The 13,074-nt window shown below is 42.6% G+C and overlaps 1 protein-coding gene across 1 annotated transcript in view; it reads left to right on the top strand.

The window, feature by feature from the left end:
• The window catches only part of SLC6A15 (solute carrier family 6 member 15), a 314,347-nt gene that overhangs the window by 216,568 nt on the left and 84,705 nt on the right, over positions 1 to 13,074 (top strand). Inside the window, exons 7-8 of the mRNA XM_086919649.1 lie at positions 7,390 to 7,631; positions 7,737 to 7,929. Coding sequence (XP_086775775.1) covers positions 7,390 to 7,631; positions 7,737 to 7,929 — 435 coding nt within the window. The remainder of the gene's footprint in view (positions 1 to 7,389; positions 7,632 to 7,736; positions 7,930 to 13,074) is intronic.

Below are 13,074 nucleotides of genomic sequence, written 5' to 3'. Positions count from 1 at the left end.
TATAAGGTATTAGATACCTCAGGCGGGAGAACGAGCCCTTCTACAAATCATTCAGGATTTGATATGCAAAGGAGTAGTTGAAGGGACAATATTTGTAATAGTCCCATTCTTCTGATTGTTAAACGGACACCCTCAGATTCCTCTGATGATCATGAAGAGGTTTACCATTTTGTGATTGATTTGTGTGCAGTCAATGAAATAGTGGTTCCCCAGTTTCCAGTGGTTCCTGATCTCACTACGCTTCAGATAATGATTCCTTTTACTGCTAAATTCTTTTCTGTTATTGATTTGAAAAATGCATTCTTTAGTATTCCTATTCTTCCATATAATAGATATCTGTTTGGGTTCACCATAGCTGGGAGGAGCTTTAGGTTTTGTTGAGCTCCTCAGGGCTATACTGAGAGTCCAAGTATTTATAACCAGGCATTGAAAGGTCAGTTGGATTCCTTGTCGCTTCTCTCAGGTAATGTATTGGTGCAGTATGTTGACGACTTACTTATCGCTTCTGACACAGAATAAGGTTGTAAAAACAGTACAGTTTAACTGCTGTTAAATTTAACTCAGCATGGTCAGAAAGTTTCTCTTTCTAAATATCAGTATTGTCGACAGGAGGTCACCTATTAGGTCACCTACTGTCGAAGGAGGGTAGGAGGTTGACCCTGTGCGTATCAACACCATTGTTAAAATGCCCTTTCCACAGACACAGAAAGATGTGCGCGCTTTTATAGGTATAACTTCCTACTGTCGGCAGTGGATACTTACTAATTAAACCTTTGCTTGCATTAACAACAAAAGAAGTGCATGAGCTTTTGCCTTGGACGTCTGACTGTCAGCAGTTTTCGGAGCAATTGCAAACTACGCTGTATTTGGCTCCAGTACTTGGCACCCCTAATTATGGCAAACCGTTTGTGTTTGTGCCCTTTCTGTTCTAACACAAACATTTGGGGATAAGCAACAGCTGTGTGCTTATTTCTTTGCAGTGCTCGATCCTGTTGCAAGAGCCCTCCTGAGTTGTCTAAGAGCGGTCACAGCAGTGGCCACTTCAATCAGACAATTGGCTGGACACATGCTTGATACTGACCTCAAAGTTATGGTACCCCATGCTGTGGATCAACTCTTGAATAAGACAAAGACACAGCACCTCACCAGTGCATGTTTTACTGGTTATGAATTGACAATGTTCGCTACACACATCACCATTAAAAGATGTGCTATCCTGAATCCAGCCATTTTACTTACCCCTCCCTTCCGAGAGTGATGAATTTGGCAAACATGATTGTATCTTCTGGAGGAAAGAAGAGACGAAAGGACAGGTAAACTTGACTGACGTGCCCTTATCTGGCCCACAAGCGGAACTATATGTTGATGGCTCTTGTTTCAAATTACCAGACGGCACTACAACTGCGGCTTATGCTATTACCACACTGCGTACAGCAGTAGAGACATCACAGGTCCCTAATCAGTAGGTTCAAGCCACTGAGCTTGCTGCCCTTATTCGAGCTTGTGAATTGAGTGAGGAACTGGTTGTCAATATCTATACTGACAGCCAGTATGCCTTTGGGGTTGCGCATAATTTTGGGTGACTCTGGGCTCAGAGAGGGTTACTTACTTCTCATGGCACAAAAATCTAACATTTGCACCTCATATTGAGGCTTTTTGCTGCTTTGACGCTCCCTAAGAAATTGGCAATAGTGAAGTGTAGCGCCCACCGGAAGGTCACTGATGATGCATGCAGATCAGACAGCTAAGGAGACAGCCAGAACAAAGATGAAAATAATGTTTGTAGCAGGTCCAGCTAGGTGTGTTCCTGAAGTTTTTATGTTTGAAGACAATCTTGAAAGTGTAAAGGAGATACAAATTGAAGCCACAATAGAAGAATTAGCAGTGTGGCAGGAAAGTACAGCACAATTGAATGACGAAGGATGTTCGATGGATAAATCAGGGAAACAGAGATGGATGTTGGCAGATGCATATGTTCTACCTGTGGTTACTATGGCCCACGGTCCAGCTCATATTAGTGCTAAAGGCATTTGCAAATTGTAAGACCCTGTTTGGCAGAATGATAACATCTCTAAGACTTCTGTCCACTTAGTGAAGTACTGTATGGTATGCATGATGCATAATCCTGTGAAAGGTACGTAGGGCTGTTTCCACCATTAGGCAGGACAAGGCAGCCGCCTAGGGCGGCAAAATGGGAAGGGCGGCAAAAAACATGAGTTTGTGCTGACCCTATCCAACATTTCACAAGGCTGGTTCATTTGTAACCAACCACGCATGTAACCTGTGCTCGGTAGAGAAAGCGCTTCTGAAAAACAAAACGTAGTTGACAACAACTTGAAAAGAGGAGACACAGGGTGCAGGCACCAAAACGCTGCACGGTTGTTTGTGTGCCGTTTTTTATTTGATAGAGTTGTTGTGTTTTTTTGCACAGTGTCTGTCAATAAGGTGTTTATGATATAAACAAACCCAGATGCCTTTCGAACCGTTGAAAACAAATGTATCTAAAGGACAAAACTTTTTTAGCTCTAGGCAACAAATGAATTTTTCTCTTTTATATGCAGAGAATAAGAACTGTACTAAAAGTCATGTGCTCATTAGCGAGAAAAGACGCGAGGTTTGATGACTATTGGAAGTCCAATTTAGATATACTTACTGATTTTCCGAGTAGTATGCTTATGTGTATATACTTGTTGCTGTTTTGTTGTGTACAATGGCAAGTTTTGTCATGATTTAAGAACATTTTGTACAGCGCTTGCAGGTGGCGAGGTTTCGTATTCCAAGATAAGCCCTTTCTTTCGGAGCATGTAGTCCACCTGTCGCAGCTGGGAGTTCTATAGATTTCACAGGTCACAGCGACAGAAGCATTTCCTTCAAATTCGGGAGCAAAACACGTTTTACATCGACCAACAGGCTACTTTACCTGATGCTACAACGGGAAACATTGTCAGAAGAAGAAACATGCAGAAGTGGAAGATTGCGAGACGTTAGTGCACACTAGAAATGTAATGTGTTACACATCAGAAAAATAGGCTTTTTTATCTGTTTACAGTCTTTGGCGCGGCCCAGTAAACTATGGCATTGTGCATACTGACTGCGCAGGAGAGATTTATGTATAGGAAACAGGTTTAAGTGAAATACAAACAGAACTATGTGAGATGACAACAAGAAATATTAAACCCATAGCTAAGATCTGGGGTGGTGTCATGAAGGCGTGCGTTCCCGCAGGGCACTGATGTCTTCCTGATTATGCGAGGGACTTTCTAAAGCACATACAGTAAACTTGGGTTGTTTTCAGGGTTACAACATGTGCTGCAGAGAGCACCACTTGATAACAGTGGGAGGTGACTGCCTGTCATTCTAGTTATGCTGCTTGCTGCACATCCTCCAAGAAATTCCGAGTTAAGTGTTTGTAATTTTTTTTTGTTGCAGTTTATATACTGCAAATTCGACCGGAAGGTATCAAGTGCACTTTACAGGAGCACCAGTTGCATTACAGAATTACAGACGGACACATTCATTTTTGTTATTTTCTAGACACAGGGAGATTAAGTGATTTGCCCAGAATCACAGGATGATTGAGCCTCCCGCCAGACTCCGACCTGGTCCCCAGCTTAAAAGTCACAATAAATTCACCTAAAAACAAACACGCATCTGTGCCCTGCACGAACAAGCACCCACATCATAGGACCGTATTTGTAGTTCAATGATTGGCCATTGAATAAATTAAAGTGCATTCCAGTTATTGTGGGTGAATTCGGTACACTATATCTGGGCTGCGTCACCTGCTTATCAGCATGCAGAGAACCAGAGTGATGTTCCTTGGCACCCACGAGCCTCACCTGCCAATTAATTCTTCTAGCCTGGATGACGGGGGAGAGACTGATGGTAGTAAAAGGGAGGGGGCGGCATTTTTCAATTCTTGCCTAGGGCGGCAAAACACCTAGAAACGGCCTTGAAGGTACGCCTACACCCCCTGGTAACTTTGCATCATCTACTTTTCCCTTTGAAGTCCTTCAAATGGACTATGTAGAGTTGGAGAGATGCAATAAATTGAAGTATGTTTTGGTGGTTTTATGTGCATTCAGTAAATGGGCCGAGGCTTACCCCACTAAAGATAATATGGCCATTACGACTGCAAAGGTGCTCCTGATGAAGTACTTTCCTAATTTCGGCATGCCGCGAGTGATCTGGAGTGACAACGGAAGTAATTTTAATGCAAAAGTGATCCTATTGATTTGTGAAGGACTGCACACAAAGCAAAAATGTCATGCTGCCAATCACCTGCAGTGAGCAGGTTTAGTTGAGAAGTACAATGGTACTCTCAAGCTCAAACTGACAAAAATTCAGGAGACAACAGGGTTAAAATGGCCAGATGCTTTACCATTAGCTCTTTTGTCAACAAGAATAACAGCACATTCTAGAACAGGATTGTCGCTGTATGAGGTCGTGTTTAGACGCCCGGCAAATGTCTGGGGAGTCCCGCGCCCTCGGCGGTATTCTGATATTGAGTATCCTATGTTACTTGATTATCCTGGCCAGTTAACGGAAAGTTTACGTTCTATTCACCAACAGGTCCGGGATTCCCTGCCTCCTACGCCAGTGGGCCCTGGCCATGGCATCCAGCCTGGAGATTTTGTATTGATCAGAAACTTTCAGGGAAGAAAAGTTTGGAGCCGTAGTGGAAGGGCTGGAACAAGTCCTTTTGGCAACGCATACCTAAGTGAAAGTTGCTGGTCGTAAGAACTGGATCCATGTGACTCATTGACGCAGGGTCCCTCTGCACCAGCCCCATGACCAGTGGGTGCAAGACAGCATCCGGGACTTCGAGACTGAGCAGGTACCCCGCTTTGTCCCGTTCAGCGATGCCCAGCTAATTTGGACTCAAACGAATAAGGAGAATGAAGATGTGCTGAATGCGGCACTTCCTCTGGAAATACGAGCTATCCAGGAGCCCTTATTTGTTGATCATTCTGTGCCTGGGGCCACGAGGTACAATTTGCACCCTCAGCTGATGGCACTTGCATCCAGGGAGAAAAGAGATTAGGGATGGACTGTGTAAGATAGGTTGTACTGGGTAGTGGTACCAACAAAATTAGTTGCAACTGTCATAGCACGTTTGTTTACCATAGTTTAGTTGTTTGGGCATTAGATAGGGAAAGCCAAAGTATACCTTGAAGGTATACCATTGAGATCGACGTGGGATACGAGCTTAGGACAGAGCAAGCTCCACCGAGTGTGCTCATAAGTGACAACGTATTGATGGACAATAGGAGCCTCTACCAGTGAGGCTCTGACGGACAATGGGAACTTGTGTATTTCGCCTGCATTTTGCCCCCATTCTCATCATTTGTTATGCATCCCTTTGGTAGAATGGTTGCTGATGAAGAGCAGCCAGTGCTTCTTGTTGCCCAGCACAATATGGTGTGGACCCATAAGCAAATGTTGACATGAGTTGCCCTTGTGATTTTGCTGTTAATAATATTATGTGGTGTATCATGGGTTTGGAAAATGATCGAAGTGTACCTTTACATAGTAAGGGTAACCTTATATTCCCCTAACAAGAAACAAAAGAGCAGCTCAAATAAGGTATTCTTAGAGACACATAAGAGGTTCTTTGGAGAAGGAACAGCTTGTTACCCCACTCAATCTGTCACTTGTCTATGGACCACGCACCCTTTATCACTTGTGAATTATACGTATAGTCAGCCACCTGATTTTTTAGAAGTAAAAGGAGCGTTCGGGTTTGGATACTCAGGGCCATGCCGTTATTATAGAAAACCATTGGGGGAGGGTTATCCCGGTTGCGATGATAGTACGTACTGTGATAATTTTTATATGGAGAAACAGAATATAACTTTGGTGGGTTGGCATTGCAAGGAATTGACAGTTCCCATAGAAGCTAGTTATTATCCTACTTGTTGTCCAATTATTAACAGTACTGATACATCCTTGTACTAAACTGTTGAGGAATTGTTTTGCATAAGACCACGTTCCCCTTGGTAAATTTATAGGACCCCAGTTCCTTTGGGTGAAATTCCCGATACTCTGCCGTGGATTATGATAGACCGATTTATGCACACCCAGATTTTTTCTTTTTGTCTAATGGGACTTGTTCTAATGTCCACAATGGTACAAACGATGTGGCACTTGGGATGATACTGCCTTTGGGTGTACCTTGTAACAGTGCGAAGCCTATGGTAAAATGGATTAAAAGAACACTGACCAAAGAATTATGTCAGGGAGTGATTGATGTAGAGATTAATAATTATAGTAATGGCATCACCTTTGGATACATCCTTTCCTCTATTTTCACTTTGGGTGGTACTTCTATGGCCCGAGGGGAGAAAGCCAGAGAATATTTTGGGTGCAAGCTCCAAATTTGATCTAATACTACCGTGGCTGCTTTCAGCGATATCACTACTCAGTTGGAGAGTATGCGAATATATTCGAACAAACCAGATGTCCTCCTAAGCACATACCAATAACAATATTATTTGGCAAAGACAGCATAAAGTGTTTAAGGTGCACTATGCTCACACAGAAATCGTTTCTGTTCTGCTTGTAACTTTTCATATGGTTACTGAAAACAGCATGTGGAACATTTTGAGAAGGGTTCCTCTTTTATATCTTTTTTGTCCTGTACCAACAACTTTGTTTTAAATGTGAGTGTTTATATAACACACAAAACAATTTATGGGCTTGATTTAGAGTTTCGTGGACAGGGAGACGGAGTACCATGGCTGCCAAACATTCTTGGTTTGCCAATGCTGATCTTATGTGCCCAATAATGTGCAGCGTTTAGCGAAATTCTACGCACTCCCAATTTTGCAGGTTTGGGGGATACAGAGACAGTAAGTGACATTCCCAAGATCACACAAAGTAGTCCAGATTAGACCCAGATCTCATCAAACTTCAGCACACGATTTAGACATTAGATCAAATGCCTGACAAAGGACACATAAATAGGAATTGATGTTAAAGTAAACATAATTACAACTATTTTTACCATTGCCCGACTCAAACAGAGATTAGTTTTCTACTTCACACTGCAAAATTGTAGTCTTTGCAAGCAAGAGTCTTAATTATGTACTTTACCTTTCTAGATAGGCAGCCCAAAAACAATTTCACATGTAATATGCCAGAGGCTTAGCAGAAAGATGGACTTATTTCATAAGATTTAATCATGAACATTTATATTACTGGTTTAGATAAATGAACTGGGGGCAGAATTTGTTTTCTTGAGGTTAACCTTGCCTGCTTTTAATGTTTAATTTTCCAAAAAGTGTTTTCAGATTAATAAAGAGTTGGTTATCTTTTTGCAAATATGTATTCATCAGCGAATCCTTCTGCATGTTATCACCGACATGTATCATTTCTGATTTCCAACAGCTTGAAATAATGCTGGAGCCCAAGGTTTGGAGGGAAGCTGCCACGCAGGTGTTCTTCGCCCTGGGCCTTGGATTTGGTGGAGTCATTGCCTTTTCAAGCTACAACAAAAGAGACAACAACTGCCATTTCGATGCTGTCCTGGTGTCATTCATCAATTTTTTTACATCTGTTCTAGCAACACTGGTGGTGTTTGCTGTGCTGGGCTTCAAAGCCAATATCATAAATGAGAACTGCATTACCCAGTATGAATCTACATTTCCTATTTGTTTTAATTTTTTAGCTTTACAATTCTCGAGTGCTTGAGGGTAACCAACTCTAAACTTCCTTTGTCTGGTTCTGTCTTATAGAAACTCACAGAAGATCGAAAGTTTTTTAGAAGTCGGTAATATAAGTAGCCAAATTATTCCTCACCATATCAACTTTTCAAGAATTACTGCAGAGGACTACCATCTGGTCTATGACATAATTCAGAAGGTTAAAGAAGAAGAGTTTCCAGCGTTAGGACTTCAAGCTTGTCAGATCGAAGACGAACTCAACAAGGTAAGAAACTCAATACTTCACAAATAGGACTCTATCAGGTAGATACATCAAGCATTTTTGCGAGCGCAAACGGTGCGAATCGCAAAAATCGGCCGTTGCGCCCGCAAAAATGGCATTTGAGATGCATCAAGGGTTCATGCACTCGCAATTTAAGAATTCGCAAATAATTGCGAGTTCTCAAATTGCGATTGCAGTTAAGGAATCACAATTTGCGATTCCTTAAATGCAATGCATGAACCATTCCAAGATTGCGAATTCGCAATCTGGGGTCGCTGTTTACCGCGAAGTCAAACATCGTGGTAAAATATGCACTTTAGTGCATTTTTCTAAGTGGTATATCACACACACACATGTCCTTGGGACATGTATGTGCGCAACACCAGTGAACATTGCCATTTCAGGGGTTAAACAGGGTGTCCTTTGGACACCCTGGCACCCTTGAAAATGCGGCACATTTGCGATTCGCTAATTGCTAATCGCAAATAAGGAATGGCTTTCCCATTAATTCCTATGGGCCTAAAGGCCCATAGGAATGAATGGGAAAGCCATTTCTTATTTGAGATTAGCAATTAGCGAATCGCAAATAAGGAATCAGTGGGAATCGCAAAAAAAATTGCGATTTCTACATGCATCCCGTTTTGCGAGTCTTTAATAGCGAATCCTTAAAATTCGCTATTAAGGACTCGCAAAACATCTCTTTGATGCATCTGGGGGTATGTTTTCAGCTTTCTTCCTCTTGGAGTTCTTGCTATTCAGAGTCCTGCGATCTTTTGTTCCAGTACTGTATTTACCTATTTTTCATACAGTGCAGCATCCAAATTCACTGCTCTGAACCAGAAGAAAATCACAGCGCAAATCTATATTTACTATGATTGGCCTGCTGCTGTACTCATTCCCTAAGCTGGACCACAAAAAGCCTACATTGCACGACACATAACGTCTGCACAATGGTGGCGAAATTAGTGTGCACTGTCTTGCTTAGGATTTGTACTGGAGACATTCCCTCCCAGTACAAATTCCTATGCACAGAATCTCTGAAGAATACCATGCATTGAATGTGTGTTGTGCACTGCAGAACACATGCAATGCATTGTGTTTTTTAAGCACTTAACACATGTCCACTAGTTTGCACCTCCTTTAAGTAGGTGTTACTGTGAGAAATTGAATTCCTGGTTGAGTGGGGTGAAACCCTACTTAAGCAGCAACTACAATCCTTTTCAGGGTGAGGCACAAGCAACCCCCAAATAAACCTATGCTCAATCCATTGGTAGGTTGGCACAGAGCAGTCAGGCTTAATTTAGAGACATTGTATAAAATATTTATGTAGCACTTGAAACAGTACAAAAAAGTCTAAACACAACACAAGAAAAATCCCAAACCAATTTAGAGATATAGGGCCATATGTAGGTGGCCAAATACCGGTCGGTAAATGTGAAAGTCGTTAAATTTCACTGTTAAAGACTGGTATTTAGGCATTTGAGATGTAGGGAGGATTCGGTATTAAGGAATCGGTAAATAACGATTCCTTAATACCGATCCCTTATGGCCTTGCATTTAAGGAATCAGTAATACCAATTCCTTAAATGCAATGTAGGTAGCACTTCAAAAAAGTGCTTTTGTGCCTTTAGGAATCGGTAATTACCACCAATTTCAAGTTGGTGGTAATTATCAAATTCCTTAAAAAAAACACTTTCTTGCTTATTTTTATGTGCCATGTGGCACACATCCATGCCCTTAGGGCATGCATGTGTGCCACATGTGCATGTGCATGCAACAGGGTGTCCTCTGGACACCCTGGCACCCTTGAAATACCTCCCAGTATTACTGATTCGGTAATACCGAATCGGTAATACAGTATGTCTTCACATTCATTCCTAGGGGCCTCCAAGCCCATAGGAATGTATGGGTAGGTATTCGTTATTACCGAATCTCAATTACTTTTTGTTGTAATACATTTTCAATCATGAAACAACCATAAAATTCATCTGTCCAAATTACAGCCAATAAAAACGATAAAAAGACTTATATACAATAAAAAAGAGAGACCCAGAGGGCCTAAAGTGCAACGGCAATACAATCATATAAACTAATCTGATTGAACTACAGTTGTCTAGCTCATTTTATTCTTTAATAGCTTTGTACGTATCAGCCAGGCCTTTCCCAGGTACTTTGCAACCCTGCATACAATAGTTAGAGATGTTGTATCTGTTGTAAGGATGTGCAGGGCCATCCTGTATTGTCTGACTCCCAACTCTATACATACTAGTTTCAGCCATCTTATTCTGGCCCCCCTGTAAGCTTTACAGGCAAACAAAAAGTGCGGTAAGGACTCACTAGGGCATGAACAACCTGGACAGGTAGTTTGATGGGACTGTGACTTTTTCCAACTCTCGGTAAATTCATTTAGTGGCAGTGTCCCGTATCTCAACTTTAAAAAGAGCGATCTATCTCCTGGAATTTGAATAAAAACTAAAAAAGGTTCAAGCTTCCTAATAGGTTTATGCTCTAGAAATTGATTGGTTAGACTCCCCCACTTAGAGCCGTGTAATTCCTCAGCCTGCACCCAATCCCAGTAGATTTTCTTAACAGTTTGTTTGGGTGGGGGGGATTGGGTCATCCAAGATTCACCCATCCCCAGGTTTATGACCAACTGTCTCAATTTCTTCAGCCACACGATCTTCTTTGAGCTGTTCAAATTGATAAGTTCATCAAACACTGCTGCATAGTTTGCCAATTTGGGTGTCCTTCTCAGGCGCACCCAAAACAATAAAGGGCAAAGGCGAACTATGTCTTTGATTGAGCGTTTACCCATGTCATGGAAAAGGGGCTTTATGGGGGTTGAAAGTGGGAGGGAAACTAGGTCTCTCAAAAACTTGTTCTCAGCTCTGACCAAGTCCGTGGTATTCTCAAACCCCCACTATTCTGAGCCATAAACTGCAGAGGCCAGTGCCTTCCTTTCATATACCGCAAGAGCCGGGGCTATTGGTCTGCTAATAGAGACCCGCTGGTCTATTAAAATTGGTCCTGACACTCTTTTGTGGTGAAGAAGCATTTTGGCCACATGGGAGTCCCATTTCATTCTGTTATTAACCCTGACTCCCAAGTAGTCAAATGCCTCCACCACCTCCAACGGAGACCCATTAAGGGTAATATTGATCCTCCTTGATTTTTTTGACAGTGACAATACTATTAGTTTTGTTTTGGAAGTATTGATGATTAGACCCCGTTCTTCACAAAACAAACTAAATCTTTCTAACAGTTTCTGGAGGCCCGAGGGGGTTTTGGACATCAGGAGGGTATCATCTGCGAAGAGGAGGGTCGGTGTTTTCTCCCCCGCCAGGGCTGGGGCGTCGGCTGGGTCCTCTCTCAAATGGTCTACCACCCCATTAACAAAGAGAGAGAACAAAGTCGGGGCCATCACACAGCCCTGGCGGACTCCCCTATTCACAGATACCCTCTCTGTCAGTTGTCCCTGACTCCCCCATCTGATTTTTGCATAATTATCCTCATGAAGTCTCTTAATAAACTCGAGGAGATATCGAGGAAAGCCCATATCCTGTAACACCTGCCAAAGCTTATCGCGGGGCACCAGGTCGAAGGCGGTTTTCAAATCTATAAAGGCCAGGTATAAACTGACTTTCCTGATGGACACAGATTTCCAGTATACCGCAAAGAATCTGAAAACCTGGTCCATCGTACCCACCTTCTGCCTGAATCCCACCTGGAAATGTGTCAAAATATTCCCTTCATCCAACCAGGACCCTATTCTGGAGACAATGACCCTGCCCGCTACCTTCTGGACTGCATCAATTAAACTAATCGGCCTGAAGTTGGCCGGGTCCTCTCTGGCACCTTTCTTGTATATGGTTACAACTTCAGCTCCCTGCCACGATTCCAGGACAGATTGACCCTGCACAATCAGATTCATTAGAAGGGCAATAAAATTGGCCCACAGCATAGGATCGTGCAGGCCATCCGGTCCTGCGGCCTTACCTGGGTCTAAGTTCTTAATAGCCAAATGGGACAGGCTCTGCTCCGTTTCTATTGAGTTTGTTTATCAATTCCCAGAATAAGGTTGAATCCTTTGAGTGGGCCGCAATTTGAAGCTCCTGCCAATGTTGTTCCTCCCAGTTCCGCTTAGCTAGTTCTACTGTGTTATTATACTCCTTTCTGGCCACCCTTACGGCTGCAGGATCTTTTTTCCGGAGGGCTACGGTTACGGCCTTTCTCTTTTTCCTACACAGGGCCTTATACCATAAGATACCACATTTAATTACTTTGCTTTTGTGCCCTCTGGACTCCCTAGCAATAAAAAAGGAGCCCAATTTTGTTATTAAACTCCTGTAAGATTTGCTCAATTGGAAACCCTGCTCATTACCCTGGGCGGTGTTGAGCGATGAGAGTTCTATACTCTTTAGTTCAACTAACTCTCTAATACTAATCAGTACATCCTCCTGACATGCAACCTTATACCATTTTAGTCTGCGATTGTAATTAGATGGCACTACCTCTTTTGTTGTTAATAATGTGGGATTTGATACTTTTCCAATGCTTCCCCATCTAATTTTCATGCACAGGGGATTTGTGGTCACTATCCTGCGATTGTTTGACCTCCATGTCCACTAGGTTCCCCCATAGACGGGTATCGAGCAATATATAATCAATACGCGAGGGGCCACTAAGTCTGTTAAAGGTCATAGCCCCGTTTGGGTCAGAGATTGTCCTACCATTCAATGCTCGTAGGTTATATTCTAATGTTAGGGCATTAATTTGGATCGCCCTAGGTGACCATTTCCCGATTGGCGTCACACTCAGTGCAGGGATAGACTGTCTCACATCGTCTTCATTAATTCCCAAAAAATCTTTCTCACTTAGGGGTTCATATGTGCAATTTAAATCGCCTCCCACAATAATATTGGACAGGGGGGAAATACCTGCTAGTGCTATTTCTAGCGATGCTATGGTGGCTGAAGTTTGTGCCTCTGGGGTGCCTCTAGCATACACATTGAACAGCTCCACATTATTGCCATTGTGAGGACCTTTAAATGATAAGTGTAAGATGTCATCCGAGGGTGAATTATGCATGCAAATATCCCAGTTCAGAGCCAAGCTGACCCATATATGGAGGCCCCCCCGATGGTCGAC

Source organism: Lissotriton vulgaris, chromosome 1_1, assembly GCF_964263255.1.
Source record: "Lissotriton vulgaris chromosome 1_1, aLisVul1.2, whole genome shotgun sequence".
Classification (NCBI taxonomy): domain Eukaryota; kingdom Metazoa; phylum Chordata; class Amphibia; order Caudata; family Salamandridae; genus Lissotriton; species Lissotriton vulgaris.
Note: the sequence above shows the minus strand (reverse complement) of the source record. Positions and strands in the feature narration are given on the sequence as shown.